Source organism: Pelophylax lessonae (genome assembly GCF_965119305.1).
Source record: "Pelophylax lessonae genome assembly, chromosome: 4".
Lineage (NCBI taxonomy): Eukaryota > Metazoa > Chordata > Amphibia > Anura > Ranidae > Pelophylax > Pelophylax lessonae.
The window spans coordinates 656,193,710-656,207,964 of NC_138771.1; the positions used below are offsets into that span (position 1 = coordinate 656,193,710).

A 14,255-nucleotide genomic window follows, 5' to 3' on the forward strand; every position below is an offset into this window, starting at 1 on the left:
TTGTAATAGCATGGGGCATGACAGGTTCTCTTTACTGAGATATCTGGGGTCTATTAGATCTCCTCTGCCCTTAAAAGCATTTGATCAACCCATATCTGTTTGGTCAGATCCTTTTACATGCCGGTAACGGCCTGTTTACATGAGGAGAAAAAAAACACGTCCCTTCCATTTTTGTAGACCATAGAGATGATCGGGGATGTTCAGGTCCTCGGCAATCTCTTTGGTAATCCAACAGAACTGTCAGCTTCAGTCCTGGGCTCCTCAGTAGGACGGGAGAGTCTGGGAAGGCAGCAGGAGGAGTGGACCCCCTTCTGCTGCATGTAATAGCAATCCAGCAATTATTTAGCTTTATTCAGCATCCCAGGCTGAAAAGATTGATAGCTTCAGCCATGGCCCCAGTATAACAGAAGATTGAATACTTACCTTTCTGTAATTTTCCTTTTTTTTTTCCTTTGCAATTTATTGCAGCAACTCTCTCTATGAACGAGTTATTTACCATATGTATGCTGCCATGGAGGCACTAGGAAAACGGAAAATTGAATACTTACCTTTCCGTAATTTTCCTTTCCTGGTGCCTATCCATGGCAGCATACGCCCTCCCTTTCCATAATCTACATTTTAGAGACTAGTTACAAAACGGGGTTGGGAGGGGGGGCAGCTCTTTCTTTTATGGAGTTAAAGGGGTCCTGTGGGTTGGTTGTGGATGGAGCAACCAACCATATGTATGCTGCCATGGAGGCATCAGGAAAATGGAAGATTGAATACTTACCTTTCCGTAATTTTCCTTTCCTGGTGCCTCTCCATGACAGAATACTCCCTCCCTTTCTATAATCTACATGTTTGAGACTAGTTGCAAGAATGGTGTGTGGGGGGGCAGCTCTTTCTTTTATAGAGTTAAAAGGGTCCTGTGGGTTGGTCGTGGACGGAGCAACCAACCATATGTATGGTGCCATGGAGGCATCAGGAAAATGGAAAATTGAATACTTACCTTTCCGTAATTTTCCTGTCCTGGTGCCTCCATGGCAGCATACATAAGGTTGGTTTCTCCGTCCGAGTTATTTACCATATGTATGCTGCCATGGAGGCACCAGGAAAACCACTTATACAGTAGCCATGCATGGTTACGTCCATTTGTAGGAAGTGTTTATAAAGAATGTTTAAATGTGCGTATCATTTTTTTTTTTTTAAACCATTATAATTGAAACATATTTTATTTATATTGTTGTTATTTGTGCTTAACAGTACATTTAAAAAATGTGCAACATTAAAAAAAGAAAAATCCATTATTGTATTTTTAAATAATGTTGCAATGCTTTGCAGTAGAAACACAATTTTAGTGTCACAAACAGGATAAATTATAAAAGAAAATTATTAGGGCTCTTTCACACGGGCGATCCGATCAGATCCGCCTGCCAGTTTTTTGGGCGGGTCTGATCGGATCCTCCATGCAGCTCTATGGGGCAGCGGATGTCAGCGGAGACACCTCCACTGACACCCGCTGCCATCCGTATCCGATCCTGTCCGTGAAATCTGGACGGATGGAAACCCTATTTTTCCATCTATCCAGGGATCGGATCGGATGAGAACGGACAGGCGATCCGCTCTCATCCGATCCCCCATAGAGAGCAGCGGGGGCTGTGACACCTCCCTCTCCGCACTGCAAGCGGAGACGGAGCTGTCATCCGCCGACTCAGCGGGGATCGGCGGATCGATCCCCGCTGAGCAGCACGGATCCGCCTATGGAGGCGGACTGTGTGAAAGAGCCCTTACTTTTATCTTCAACACTATCTTTTTTAAACTTACTTTGCTTTATGTAGAAAAACTGCAATTTTTTTAAAATATTTATTTTTTTAATTATTTTCCTATACATTGCATTGAAAATAAAATACTTTTGGAAGACAATATTATCAAGAAAATAACCTTGTTTTTACTGGGGAAAAAATGAATAAAAAAAATGTTTTATAGTAAATATTTTATAGTAAATAATGACAATGTTTTTGTTAAATAATCCAGCCTATAGAATAAAAAAAAAAACTGCTCTGGTCCATAAGGGGAGTATAGTCCAGTTGAAGATGACAAGCTGCTACTAGCTATAAAATTTATATTATGTTATTAATCTTGTCATTTGTTACCACTGGTAATTACAGCTTGGTGCACTTGTTAAATCCACATTGATTGGCTTGAGACTCAATTAGGTAAAGGCCTGATTTGAGCTCCCTAATGTACCAGGCTTATACCCCAAAAATAAGAAAAATGGTTCTGGAATGACTGCTTATTAACATGTGGTTTAGGGCAGTGATGGCGAACCTTGGCACCCCAGACAAGAAAAAGAAGGGGTGCCCTTTGGGTGGGACTTTATATGAGGTATTTACAATCAGTGACCATAATAATGAGATGATAAAAAAAATGGCAGATTTTATTAATGCAGTCGTACATGAATTGTAACAACATTGATGAATAAACAGCACAATGGGCATGTGACATAGTAACATCAACAATATAAATAAATAAATAAATAAATATCATAGGTTAAATTCATATATTGTAATAACTCAACGCGTTTCGTGAGTCTTGAGTAAGCTCACTCATCAGGAGTATATATGAGATAAAATATATCTGAAAATGAGACAGTAAACAGCCTGTTAGTATATGTGATTAGTGAGTGTGATATTTCAACATCTGTATATAAAACAGAAACAGGAAAATCGCACTCACACATGACCCAAAGACAAATGGTGGATTCATGCTCCCATAGGACGGGGCTGCCATAGTCTAACCCGGGAGCTGGCAGGACTTGAAACGATGGCGAAACACGGTGGGGAGGCAGGTGAGGAGGCAGGGGTGATGGAAAGTAAAACTTCTGCTTGATGGTAAAGCATGGGCTGGAAGTAAATAAATATACATCTCAATAAAGTAGACAGCTAAATTGTTTGTATCACATAGTAATATCCAAAGGGTAAAGATAAATATATGTGTATAAAAGTATACATGATAAACCAGTCCGAGCAAATGATGTATAAAAACAGAGGTAGGTTGAATCTGGGTATACATGCTGTAATGTATGTAATAGATAGTTCAAAAATTGGGCAATTTGAGTACTGTGTCACTTGAGTGATCAACAATATATAAATGTGTGAAAAAATATAAGGGGAAGTGTGTAGGATATAGGAAAAAGAAGAAGAGGTGAAAAAAATAGTATACTATAAAGTGATATAGGGACCGAAATGAAAAAACCGAATGATGATGGGTGATGGTTGAAACATGAGGTAGAATGGTGAATCCACTTGGAAGTAAATGAAAAGTGGGGAGGAGGGTGCGCCTCAAGAAATGGTGAAGAGACAAAGGAAATTCATGTGGAGTGAAATACCATGGGGAGAACCAAGGAGAGAAGAAAAACGGAGTGGCAGCAATGGGGGAAAGGAAATTGTGATGAAAGACCTCACCTGAAGACCCACAGCACAGGCACACCAATCCAGTCCTAGAGCGCCATGTGATGGGTAGTGGAGGCGGGGGTGTAACGAAGGCAGCCATGCCGTCCAGCGGTAGAAGTCAGCGGACGCTGACAACCGCAACCACAGAGGAGTAACACCTGCCAAACCGTACGAGCACTTGGGCCGGCGTTCATACGTGGGGGGAAACATGGCGCCAATATACAGGTGGCCCCGCCCCCAAAGGGGAGGGGGTAGTCAGGGAGAGAAAACACTTCCTGTTAGTATATCGCAGCTCCCGGAATAGATACACAGCCACCACCAGAGGGAGCACAACCATCATTTGGGCTGTGTGAAATAAGAAATGTGTAGCCACATGAATTTCCTTTGTCTCTTCACCATTTCTTGAGGCGCACCCTCCTCCCCACTTTTCATTTACTTCCAAGTGGATTCACCATTCTACCTCATGTTTCAACCATCACCCATCATCATTCGGTTTTTTCATTTCGGTCCCTATATCACTTTATATTATACTATTTTTTTCACCTCTTCTTCTTTTTCTTATATCCTACACACTTCCCCTTATATTTTTTCACACATTTATATATTGTTGATCACTCAAGTGACACAGCACTCAAATTGCCCAATTTTTGAACTATCTATTACATACATTACAGCATGTATACCCAGATTCAACCTACCTCTGTTTTTATACATCATTTGCTCGGACTGGTTTATCATGTATACTTTTATACACATATATTTATCTTTACCCTTTGGATATTACTATGTGATACAAACAATTTAGCTGTCTACTTTATTGAGATGTATATTTATTTACTTCCAGCCCATGCTTTACCATCAAGCAGAAGTTTTACTTTCCATCACCCCTGCCTCCTCACCTGCCTCCCCACCGTGTTTCGCCATCGTTTCAAGTCCTGCCAGCTCCCGGGTTAGACTATGGCAGCCCCGTCCTATGGGAGCATGAATCCACCATTTGTCTTTGGGTCATGTGTGAGTGCGATTTTCCTGTTTCTGTTTTATATACAGATGTTGAAATATCACACTCACTAATCACATATACTAACAGGCTGTTTACTGTCTCATTTTCAGATATATTTTATCTCATATATACTCCTGATGAGTGAGCTTACTCAAGACTCACGAAACGCATTGAGTTATTACAATATATGAATTTAACCTATGATATTTATTTATTTATTTATATTGTTGATGTTACTATGTCACATGCCCATTGTGCTGTTTATTCATCATTGTTGTTACAATTCATGTACGACTGCATTAATAAAATCTGCCATTTTTTTATCATCTCATTATTATGGTCACTGATTGTAAATACCTCATATAAAGTCCCACCCAAAGGGCATCCCTTCTTTTTCTTGTATTGATTCGGGATGGAGGTATCTACATGGGACTGTGTGAGACCAATCTATTTATTTGCTTGGCACCCCAGATGTTTTGGAACTACATTTCCCAAGATGCTCAACTACACTGCAGAAAGCATGAGCATCATAGGAAACGTAGTTCCAAAACATCTGGGGTGCCAAGGTTCGCCATCACTGGTTTAGGGGATTCCATAGGACATTTTGATAGGAACATGTCCACATTGGCCATAGCAGCTCCAATAAATTCCAGTAAGGTCCATTTGGGGTTCTGCCTGGAGTGACCTGTGCAGATGTGGTCACTATGGCAACTTACCAGGCTCAAAACGTCCAGTTATACTTCCAAACACGTTAACCAGCTCTACACTGCGATCCACGTTGTTAACCTCTAACTGGACCAGCTGACCTTCAGTCAAATTGGGGCCCAGGCCATGAGAAGGAAAAGTTGGATTCCTCCACCCTGAAGGCGCCTCCCGACCTTGGAGTTTACTGTAAGAGAGAAGAAAAGCATAACATGAGCCTTGTGTACCTAACACCACCATAAAGCCAGGTTTAGTGATGACCAAATTCAGAGGAAATCCAAAAAGAAAAGCATGGCAGGACTCTTGCACACCCAACACCACCATAAAGCCAGTCATTAGTGATGAGAAAATTCAGGAGAAACCAAAAAGAAAAGCATCACACGAGCCTTGTGTACCTAAGACCATAGTAAAGCAAGTAAATACTGATGACAAATTTAGGATAATCTGAAAAGAAAGGGGTCACATGAGCCTTGTGTACCCATGACCATCGTAAAGCAAGTCCTTATGCCCCGTACACACGTGCAGATTGTTGGCCGATTGATCGGCCGTCTTTTGTCCAAGGTCTGTCGTGTCTGTTGAAAACTGCAAAAGACTGCACACAAATATTGTCGGCCAACAACAGCCGACTGCAGAAGTGATGTCATGTGATGGTTTAACTTTCCTTGTCTTTTTTCTTTTCTGAGCATGCCCAGTCTTGCAAATCTGCTGTCTGTCGGCCGAATTCTGTACTGACTGGCGAACAATCGGCCGTTCTGGTGTCGGCATACAAAAATTTTAATGCTTGCACGACAGATTCTGTTCGGCCGAAAGTGCGCTGTCGGCTGTCGGAAGCAGCATACTAACAAGCCGAAAATCGGCCGATCGGTCGTCGGCCGAATCTTTTCGGCCGACAATCTGCACGTGTGTACGGGGCATTAGTGATGACTGAATCCAGGAGATTAAAAAAAAAACATCACATGAGTCTTTTGTACCCAAGACTATCGTATTACCAGTTCTTAGTAATGACCAAATTCAGGAGAATCTCTAAAGAGAATAATCACATGACCCTTGTGTACCCAAGACCATAGTAGAAAAAGTCAATACTGATGACCAAAATCAGTATAATCTGAAAAGAAAATGCTCATGTGAACCTTTTGTACCCAAGACCATTGTAAAACCAGCCTAGGATTGACTAAATTTAGGAGAATCCAAAAAGAAAAGCATCACGTGAGCCTTGTGTACCCATGACTATTGTAAAGCAAGTCATTAGTGATGACCAAATTAAGGAGAATCCAAAAAAAGCGTCACATGAGCCTTGTGTACTCAAGACCATCGTAAAACTAGACATTCGAAATGTCAAAAAAAAAAAAGCATTACATTAGAGCTGTATACCCAAGACAATTGTAAAGCAAATCATCAGTAATGACCAAATTCAGGAGAATCTCAAAAGAAAAGAATCACCTGACCCTTGTGTACCCAAGACCACAGTAAAGCAAGTCAATACTGATTACCAAATTCAGGCTAATCTGAAAAGAAAAGGGTCCAATGACATGGAGAGAATGGGAAACTTGGTCAGGAATTTTATTCCTGTATGTTATCTCATTGGTGAGATTTTCCTTCTCTTCCAGTAATAACCTAAGAAGAAAAATGGTGTAAACATGTGCAGAAATAAAAAATTTGTTTTGTTGGGATTCATTTTTTACAAAAATTTTAGTTAAATTTGTTTTCGGAATTCGTTTTGTTTATTCAAAATGTAATTTACTCTATTCAAAATTCGACTTTTGGAAGATGGTTATATTCTACGCCATTCTATTCTATTGTTTCTTCTCTGTTATCCTTTTATTTTCTATTCTATGTTTTTCTTTTCTATCATATTCTATTATTTTCTATTCTATTTAAATCCAAATTTATTCTATTCTAAATTCGAATTTCAGAAAACTGTTATATTCTTTATATTCTATTCTATTCTTTTCTATTGTCTATTCTATTCTATTCTTTACTACTCTATACTATACTTTTTTATTCTATTCAAATTCAAATGTATTCTATTCCAAATTCGAATTTTGAAACATGGTTACATTCGGTGTATTCGATTCTATTGCTTTTTCTATTTTATTCTATTCTTTTCTATTCTTGTCAATTATTTTCTTTTATTTTCTATTCAATTTTAATCTTTTCTATTCTATTTTAATTCAAATTTAATTCATTCGAATTTTGGGAAAGGGTTCTATTCTTTTATTTTCTATTCTAGTTGAATTTGAATTCATTCTATTTTAAGTTAGAATTTTAGAAGATGGTTATATTCTGTTTTATTCTAATTTATTCTATTTTTTTCTATTCTGTTTTATTATATTCCTTTATTTTCTATTCTATTTTGTTCTGTTAAATGCCTATTCTTTTATTTTCTATTCTATCCATTTTTTTCTATTCTATTTTTTTCTATTCTTTTATTTTGTATTCTGTTTTATTCTATTCTTTTATTTTCTATTCTGTGTTTTTCTGTTTAACTCCTACTTTTTTTATTTTCTAATCTATCACTTTTTTTCTATTCTATTTTTTTTTCTATTCTTTTGTATGCTGTTCTATTTCATTCTATTCCTTTATTTTATATTATATTTTATTCTGCTCTTTTATTTTTCTATTCTATTTCGTTCTGTTTTACTCTAATTCTTTTTTCTATTCTATCCATTTTTTTCTATTCTATTTTTTTCTATTATTTTATTTTGTATTCTGTTCTATTCTATTCTTTTATTTTCTATTCAGTGTTGTTCTGTTTAACTCCTATTTTTTTTATTTTCTAATCTATCCCTTTTTTTCTATTCTATTTTTTTTCTATTCTTTTGTTTTGTATGCTGTTCTATTTCATTCTATTCCTTTATTTTATATTATATTTTATTCTGCTCTTTTATTTTTCTATTTTATTTCGTTCTGTTTTACTCTAATTCTTTATTCTATTCTATCCCTTTTTTCTGTTATATTTTTTTACGTATTCTGTGTTCTGTTTTCCTCTATTATATTATATTCTTTTCTTTTCAAGTCTATTTTTTTCTATTCTTTTCTATTTTATTCTTTTATTTTCAATTAAATTTTTTTCTCTTTGGAAATTGGAATTCGATTTGAAAACTATTCTATTTCGACTCGTAAAAACTATTCTACTTCCATTCAAAAACTATTAGAATTCAAATTTTGTCCAATATTTTCATTCGTTAGCTCTGATTCATTTAAATTCATTACTATTGTAATTTGGATATTTTGGTACTGGAAAATTCATCAAAATTTCAATTCAGAAAAAAAATGAACCCTACATGTCTAAATAGGTGAGTGGTCATCATCAGGACAGAAGGCATGGACAGCAAGTTTTAACCCTGCCCCACTTCACTTCCTGCAAAAGGAAACCAATCAGAATACTGGATTTATTGACCTGCCGGATGCTGATTGGTTGCAATTTTTTTTTTTCTTGCACATTTGTCATACATCAGCCCCAAAAACGTTTTCAGATTTGCAATGCAAGCATTCAGTACCTGAGTAAAGACAGAGCTACGGCTTTATCTATTGGCTGAGCCAGTATTTTAGGCAGTCCCGAGGATTTGAAAGGCGGGAACTGGGTGTGGTTAAATGATGGGAATCCGGGAGTGGCAGGGTCTCCAGTACCGAAGTGAACCTGGAAGAAAGCGGCAAAGGGGGAGGAGTTAATTGGAGCAATGTGTCTTCTAAAATGAACATTGGTTCGGGAGTTTGTGGGGGTATAAAGATAACATTTTAACAAAACGTGAAGTTTCGGCACCAATAAATATTTAATGCACCCACTAAGGACTGGTTTATATGTCAGCCGTGATTGCCGCCCCTCTGAATAGTGATGCACAGTGGATGTCTTTTCAGAGGGCAGTTGACAGGTGGCTGGGATGAGGAGACATGTTTTAACCCTTTAAAGGCCACAGCCTTTCACATTACACGCGTTTCGGCGTGGCCCCATTAACTCTCTTAGTGGCAATACTGCCCTCTGAAGGAGAACATGGGGTATAATTTTTGCCGTGGACACTCCATCAAGCTACCAAGGTCAAGATAGGCAATCGGGGGGGGGGGGGGGGGAGTTAAAACCGAAGCTCCACCATCGTATTTTTTGCAGCCCCCCTGGCCCGCAAGTGTCAACAAAGCTTAACCACTTGCCCCCCAGGCCAATTCTGGCACTTCTCTCCTACATGTGAAAATCTTAATTTTTTTTGCTAGAAAATTACTTATAACCCCCAAACATTATATATGTTTTTTTAGCAGAGACCCTAGGGAATAAAATGGCAGTCGTTGCAACTTTTTATGTCGCACAGTATTTGCGCTGCAATTTTTTAAACCCTTTTTTTTTTAACCACTCTACTACCGCTCACGGTAATACTACTGCGGCAGAGTGGCTCGTTCCCGTCCAGTCACGTAGTATTAACGTGACTGGACTCCTCCCCTTCTGGGCGGCGCTTGCGCGCCGCCGGAGGCTCGCTCCCGCTGTTTTCATTCACAGCGGGAGTCGGGCCAGGGGAGGAGCAGCGGCGATCGCCGCTGCTCTTACCCGATCGTCGGGGATCGAGTCTGGAGATCCGCCCGCTGTGTGTAAACACAGCGGGCGGATCTCCATAGTGACAGGGAGTGACAGATCGGACTGTTCAGCATAGCTGGACATCCGATCTGTCCATGAATCACACAGTCACCTCCCCCCCTACACGTCAGTAAGCACCAGGCATACATTAACCCCTCCCTCTCCAATAAAATTAACCCCTTCCCTGCCAGTGTCATTTTTACAGTAACAGTGCATATATATAGCACTGATTACTGCAGTAATGTCACTGGTACCCCCAAAAGTGTCAAAAATGTCAGTCAGGGGTCCGGTCTGTCCGCCGCAATGTCGCAGTCCCGCAAAAAAAATCGCAGATCGCCGCCATTACGCGTTAAAAAAAAAACACCAAAAATGACAGAAATCTTTCCCTTTGTTAGTAAACGCAATAACTTTTGCGCAAACCAATCAAAATACGCTTATTGCGATTTTTTTTACCAAACATATGTAGCATAAAACAAATTGGCCAAAAACTTTTAAAAAAATTGGTTTTTACATCTTTTTTGGGGGGAATTTCATATAAAAAAATGTGAAAAATATTGTTATTTTTTCAAAATAAACGCTCTTTTTTTGTTTATAGCGCAAAAAGTAAAAATCGCACAGGTGATCAAATACCACCAAAAGAAAGCTCTGTTTGTGGGAGAAAAAGGACGTAAATTTCGTTTGGGTACGGCGTCGTACGACCGCGCAATTGTCAGTTGAAGTCGCACAGCGCCGAATCGCAAAAAGTGGCCTGGACGGAAGACAGCAAAATCCTCCGGTTGTAAAGTGGTTAAACCACTAAAGTTAGCCAGATTTTTGCATAATACAAAAAAATTATGTTACGCTGAGTAAATAGATACCTAAACGGTCATGCTTTAACAGTTGCGCATGCTCATGGAATGGCGAAGAACTACAGTACTTAAAAATCTCTATAGGCGACGCTTTAAAAAATTTTACAGGTTACCTTTGTTATGTAATGGTATCAGCCAATGATCAGACCAGTGGTGATGTGCAATTTCTACTTTACTTAACAATGTGGAACGTAGATTGCACAGGAGATCATGTGAACAGTGGTTTGCAGTACAAAACAGCAATATGAGGAAAGGAGAAATATTCATAAAACGTGTGAAAACAATTATATTGCAGTTCTAGTAATGGCCACTAGATGGCGGCAGAGTGTTCTGAGTTCAGTTTACAGATAGGAAAAGATCTGCATATTCTCACGTGTTCCCAGAGATTAATCGTTCATTCAGCAGACTGGGAGTTGAGGGTATTTCCTGCTGGCACAGACTTCACACAGGCACTGCTGATGCTGACTTTGGTCAGGAGGCTCTGGGGGCCATAGATAGGACCAACCGACTGCTTGGACAACTTCTCCACATGGACTGTAACAGAGTCCTCTCCAGTGACTGGGGCTTGGATAAATACTGCGTGCTCTTGTGCTCACTGCTGGAGGCCCACACACCAGGCTTATCGAATGAGGACCCAGCACCTGGGGACAGCTCACTTGCCCAGTCACTGCTGTCCCATCAGGCAGGATCTCTCTGAGCCCAGGAAGCTGGGCGGAGCTGGCATTTATACTCCCTGGGCATGTCCTGGAACTCAGGGGATGCTGGGAGCCCAGAGGATTATGGGGAATTGAGTTAAAGGGACTTGCACCTGCATCTGGATAAAGGGGCACACCACTACACTCCACCCCACTTGAACTTGCGATCCCAGGCAAGTTCACAGACCATACAAAGTCCTCTTGTGCAAAGCATTCAGGTGGTTTCCCAAAGTTGCGCTTCTGAGAACATCTCAAGGGTTGAGGTTCAGGCTCTTCTCCAGGAGCAGGCAAAGGTGCATCCTCACTTTCAGGCCTCTCCGTAGACAGTGGGTCAGAGGGCTCCACAGCAGGAGTAGGAATCTGAGCTGGGCAATCATTGGGCTGTACGGCATCGTCTGTACCTGTAATCTCTCCTGAGAGACTTGGAGGTAGCAGTGGGGGAACAGGGAATAGCCAACACTGATTCTCTGTTGGGGTTGTTACTGGTGGCTCTGAAACCTGTTCTTCTGGCTCTCTAGATGAGCTCCCATGAATCTCCCTGTAGCTTTCAATAGGCTTAAGGAGCCTGCGGTGTAACCGTCTTGGCCTGTCTTGCCGTAACACAACTCCAGGCATTTCCTCCCATGGAGTTTGTAGCTTACCCTGCTGATGTGCACCTTTGCGCCGGTTCAGGACCCTGTCTCCAGGTTTCAGGTCATGGACCTCCGTTCCTGACTCTTCTTGTTCCACCCAGGTTCGATCCTTTACGAACTGTTGGACTTCTGACAGGCGTCGCCTCCACTCTTGAATCCAGGATGCTGGAGTATACTCCATTTCTTCAGTGGGGACAACACCCCATAGATCTGTGGGTCCCCCAAGAGTACGGCCGAACATCACATGGTAAGGAGAGCGACCTGTCGCTGAGTGCACAGTATGGTTATACTTCCAAACCACTTCAGCCAAGTAATGGGTCCATCTGGTTAGTTTCTCACGGGCCAGTCCTCTCAACAGCTGTGTCAGGGTACTATTAAACCTCTCACATGCTCCGTTACCCTGTGGGTGGTATGGGGTCATATGTGTCTTTTTGACACCTAAGGAGTGACACCATTCCTGGAAGAACTCACTTTCAAAGCAGGGCCCTTGGTCTGAATGTATCTTCTGAGGGCAGCCATAAGGGAGACAGAAATGCTTCCACACTGCTTGGGCTGCAGTCTTTGCAGTCTGGTCATGAGTTGGCACGGTTACTGCAAACTTAGTAAAGTGATCCACCATAACAAGGACATAGCGATGTCCATCTTCTGACATGTCAAGGGTGAGAAATTCAACTGTTAGTACTTCCAATGGGGCAGACGTGTTCCAAGTCATGGGAGGCACCTGGGCCTCAGCCCCTTTTGTCACGGAACATACCGCACAGTGCTGAGATATCTGATTAATCAACTGGAACAGCCCCACACACATGGCTTGCCTTTTGTACCAGGCGAATGTCTTGTGGACACCCCAATGTCCTCCTTCCACATGAATTCTTTCTGCCACTTGTCTAGCTCTGGCCCGTGACAGTACGACCTGCCAGGTTACCGAAGAGTCATGGGGGAACATTATTCTGCGATACAATATGCCATCTCTCAAGAGGAAACGTGACCATTCACCCAACAGTTTTTGTGTCTCTGGCAGCAGTCGCGATCTTTCTCTTCTACTGGGCCACCGCTGTAACTGCATCGCTTCTCTTACTGGGGCAATCACAGGATCATTCTTCTGTATTTCCGCCCAGTTATACTCTTTCAATACATGGATGAGGTCCACCCGTGGTTGACTATTAGGTCTAGCCCTCATTACGAGTGGAATTTCTTCTTCTTCAGCCTCTTCATCCACATCTCGCTGTGGTTGTACTGAAGGGTACCGTGATAGGGCATTGGCCACGTGTTTGTCCTTTAGTGCTGCCAAGGTAAGAAGCAGATTTCTAATTTCTTTAGGTGGTCCCAGGTGGGTAGGACATCGTTTCAACAGCTCGGGCTTCAGCCCCTGGATGATATTCATGCCCAATATCACCTGCGGCTGTCCTTTTCCGGATACACGTGTAACCACCACACCTTTTTGGCCAAGGTCCTGTCCCCACAGTTTTACCTTCATCCAGGTAATCCCAACCACTTCTATAGGAAGTTCGTTGGCAGCTGTCAGTGAGGACCATGGGGTATCTCGACTCATTTTCTTCTTTGGGAAGTATTGCTGGAACAAAGGTTCTGGTAGAATAGTGACTTGGGAGCCAGTGTCGAAGAGACACTCGATCTCTTGGCCATCGAAGTACCCATGTACCACAGGGCAATCGACCCCCACGTCCTCCGTGTGTGACTGGGGAGTCGTTTTGCTGGACCGCCCCACTGCTTGACTCCTAGCGGCGGGGCGCTCTGGGTTTAATGGCCCCCTTGATATTTGATCAGGACAGTCCCTCAAGCAATGTCCCTTTTGTTGACAGCCCCAACATGGGGAGGGTGACCTCTCCCTTCTTGGTCGCCGGCGGGGCGGTGATCGGTTTCTCCATGAAGGGATGTTCTCCCTTGGCCCCCTTGGATTATCTCACTCACGCCTCAGCGTGGCAAGTTCTATCTGGAGCTGGGCCATTCCTTCTGTCAGCTTGTGGATGGCCACCTCCCATGGAGCTATTTGTTCAGTTTGTGGCAGTTTACATGGTTTATCCCCTGTGCTGGCCATGAGAACGTCCACACTGGCACGTCTGGGCTCTGAATACAGGATAGCTGCTTCTAAAATTTCGTGGAATTTCAAGTTTGGGTTACTTCTGTCCTTTTCTTGTAGCTTTTCCCTGACTTTGTCAGACAGAAGTCCATCCAAAAACTGATCCTTCAGCCACCCGTCTGTATCACTCCAGCCAGCACGTCCTGCTCGCCTCCTCTCATTGCGTCGGATCTCGGCTGCTATATCCTGCAGTTCCAGAGCGTACTGCGGAATGGATTCTCCCACTCTCTGCCTTCTACTGATAAAGCGAGCCCTAAGATCCCCTAATGCAACCGGTTGGGTATACACTGC

At 41.7% G+C, this 14,255-nt stretch overlaps 1 protein-coding gene across 1 annotated transcript in view; it reads right to left on the minus strand.

Moving 5' to 3' along the window:
* LOC309552276 (transferrin receptor protein 2-like) overlaps positions 1-14,255 on the minus strand; it is a 104,659-nt gene that overhangs the window by 21,483 nt on the left and 68,921 nt on the right. Inside the window, exons 9-10 of the mRNA XM_082253171.1 lie at positions 8,634-8,773; positions 5,148-5,320 (exon numbers count right to left, since the gene is read on the minus strand). Of these exons, the coding sequence (XP_082109297.1) occupies positions 5,148-5,320; positions 8,634-8,773 (313 nt within the window). The remainder of the gene's footprint in view (positions 1-5,147; positions 5,321-8,633; positions 8,774-14,255) is intronic.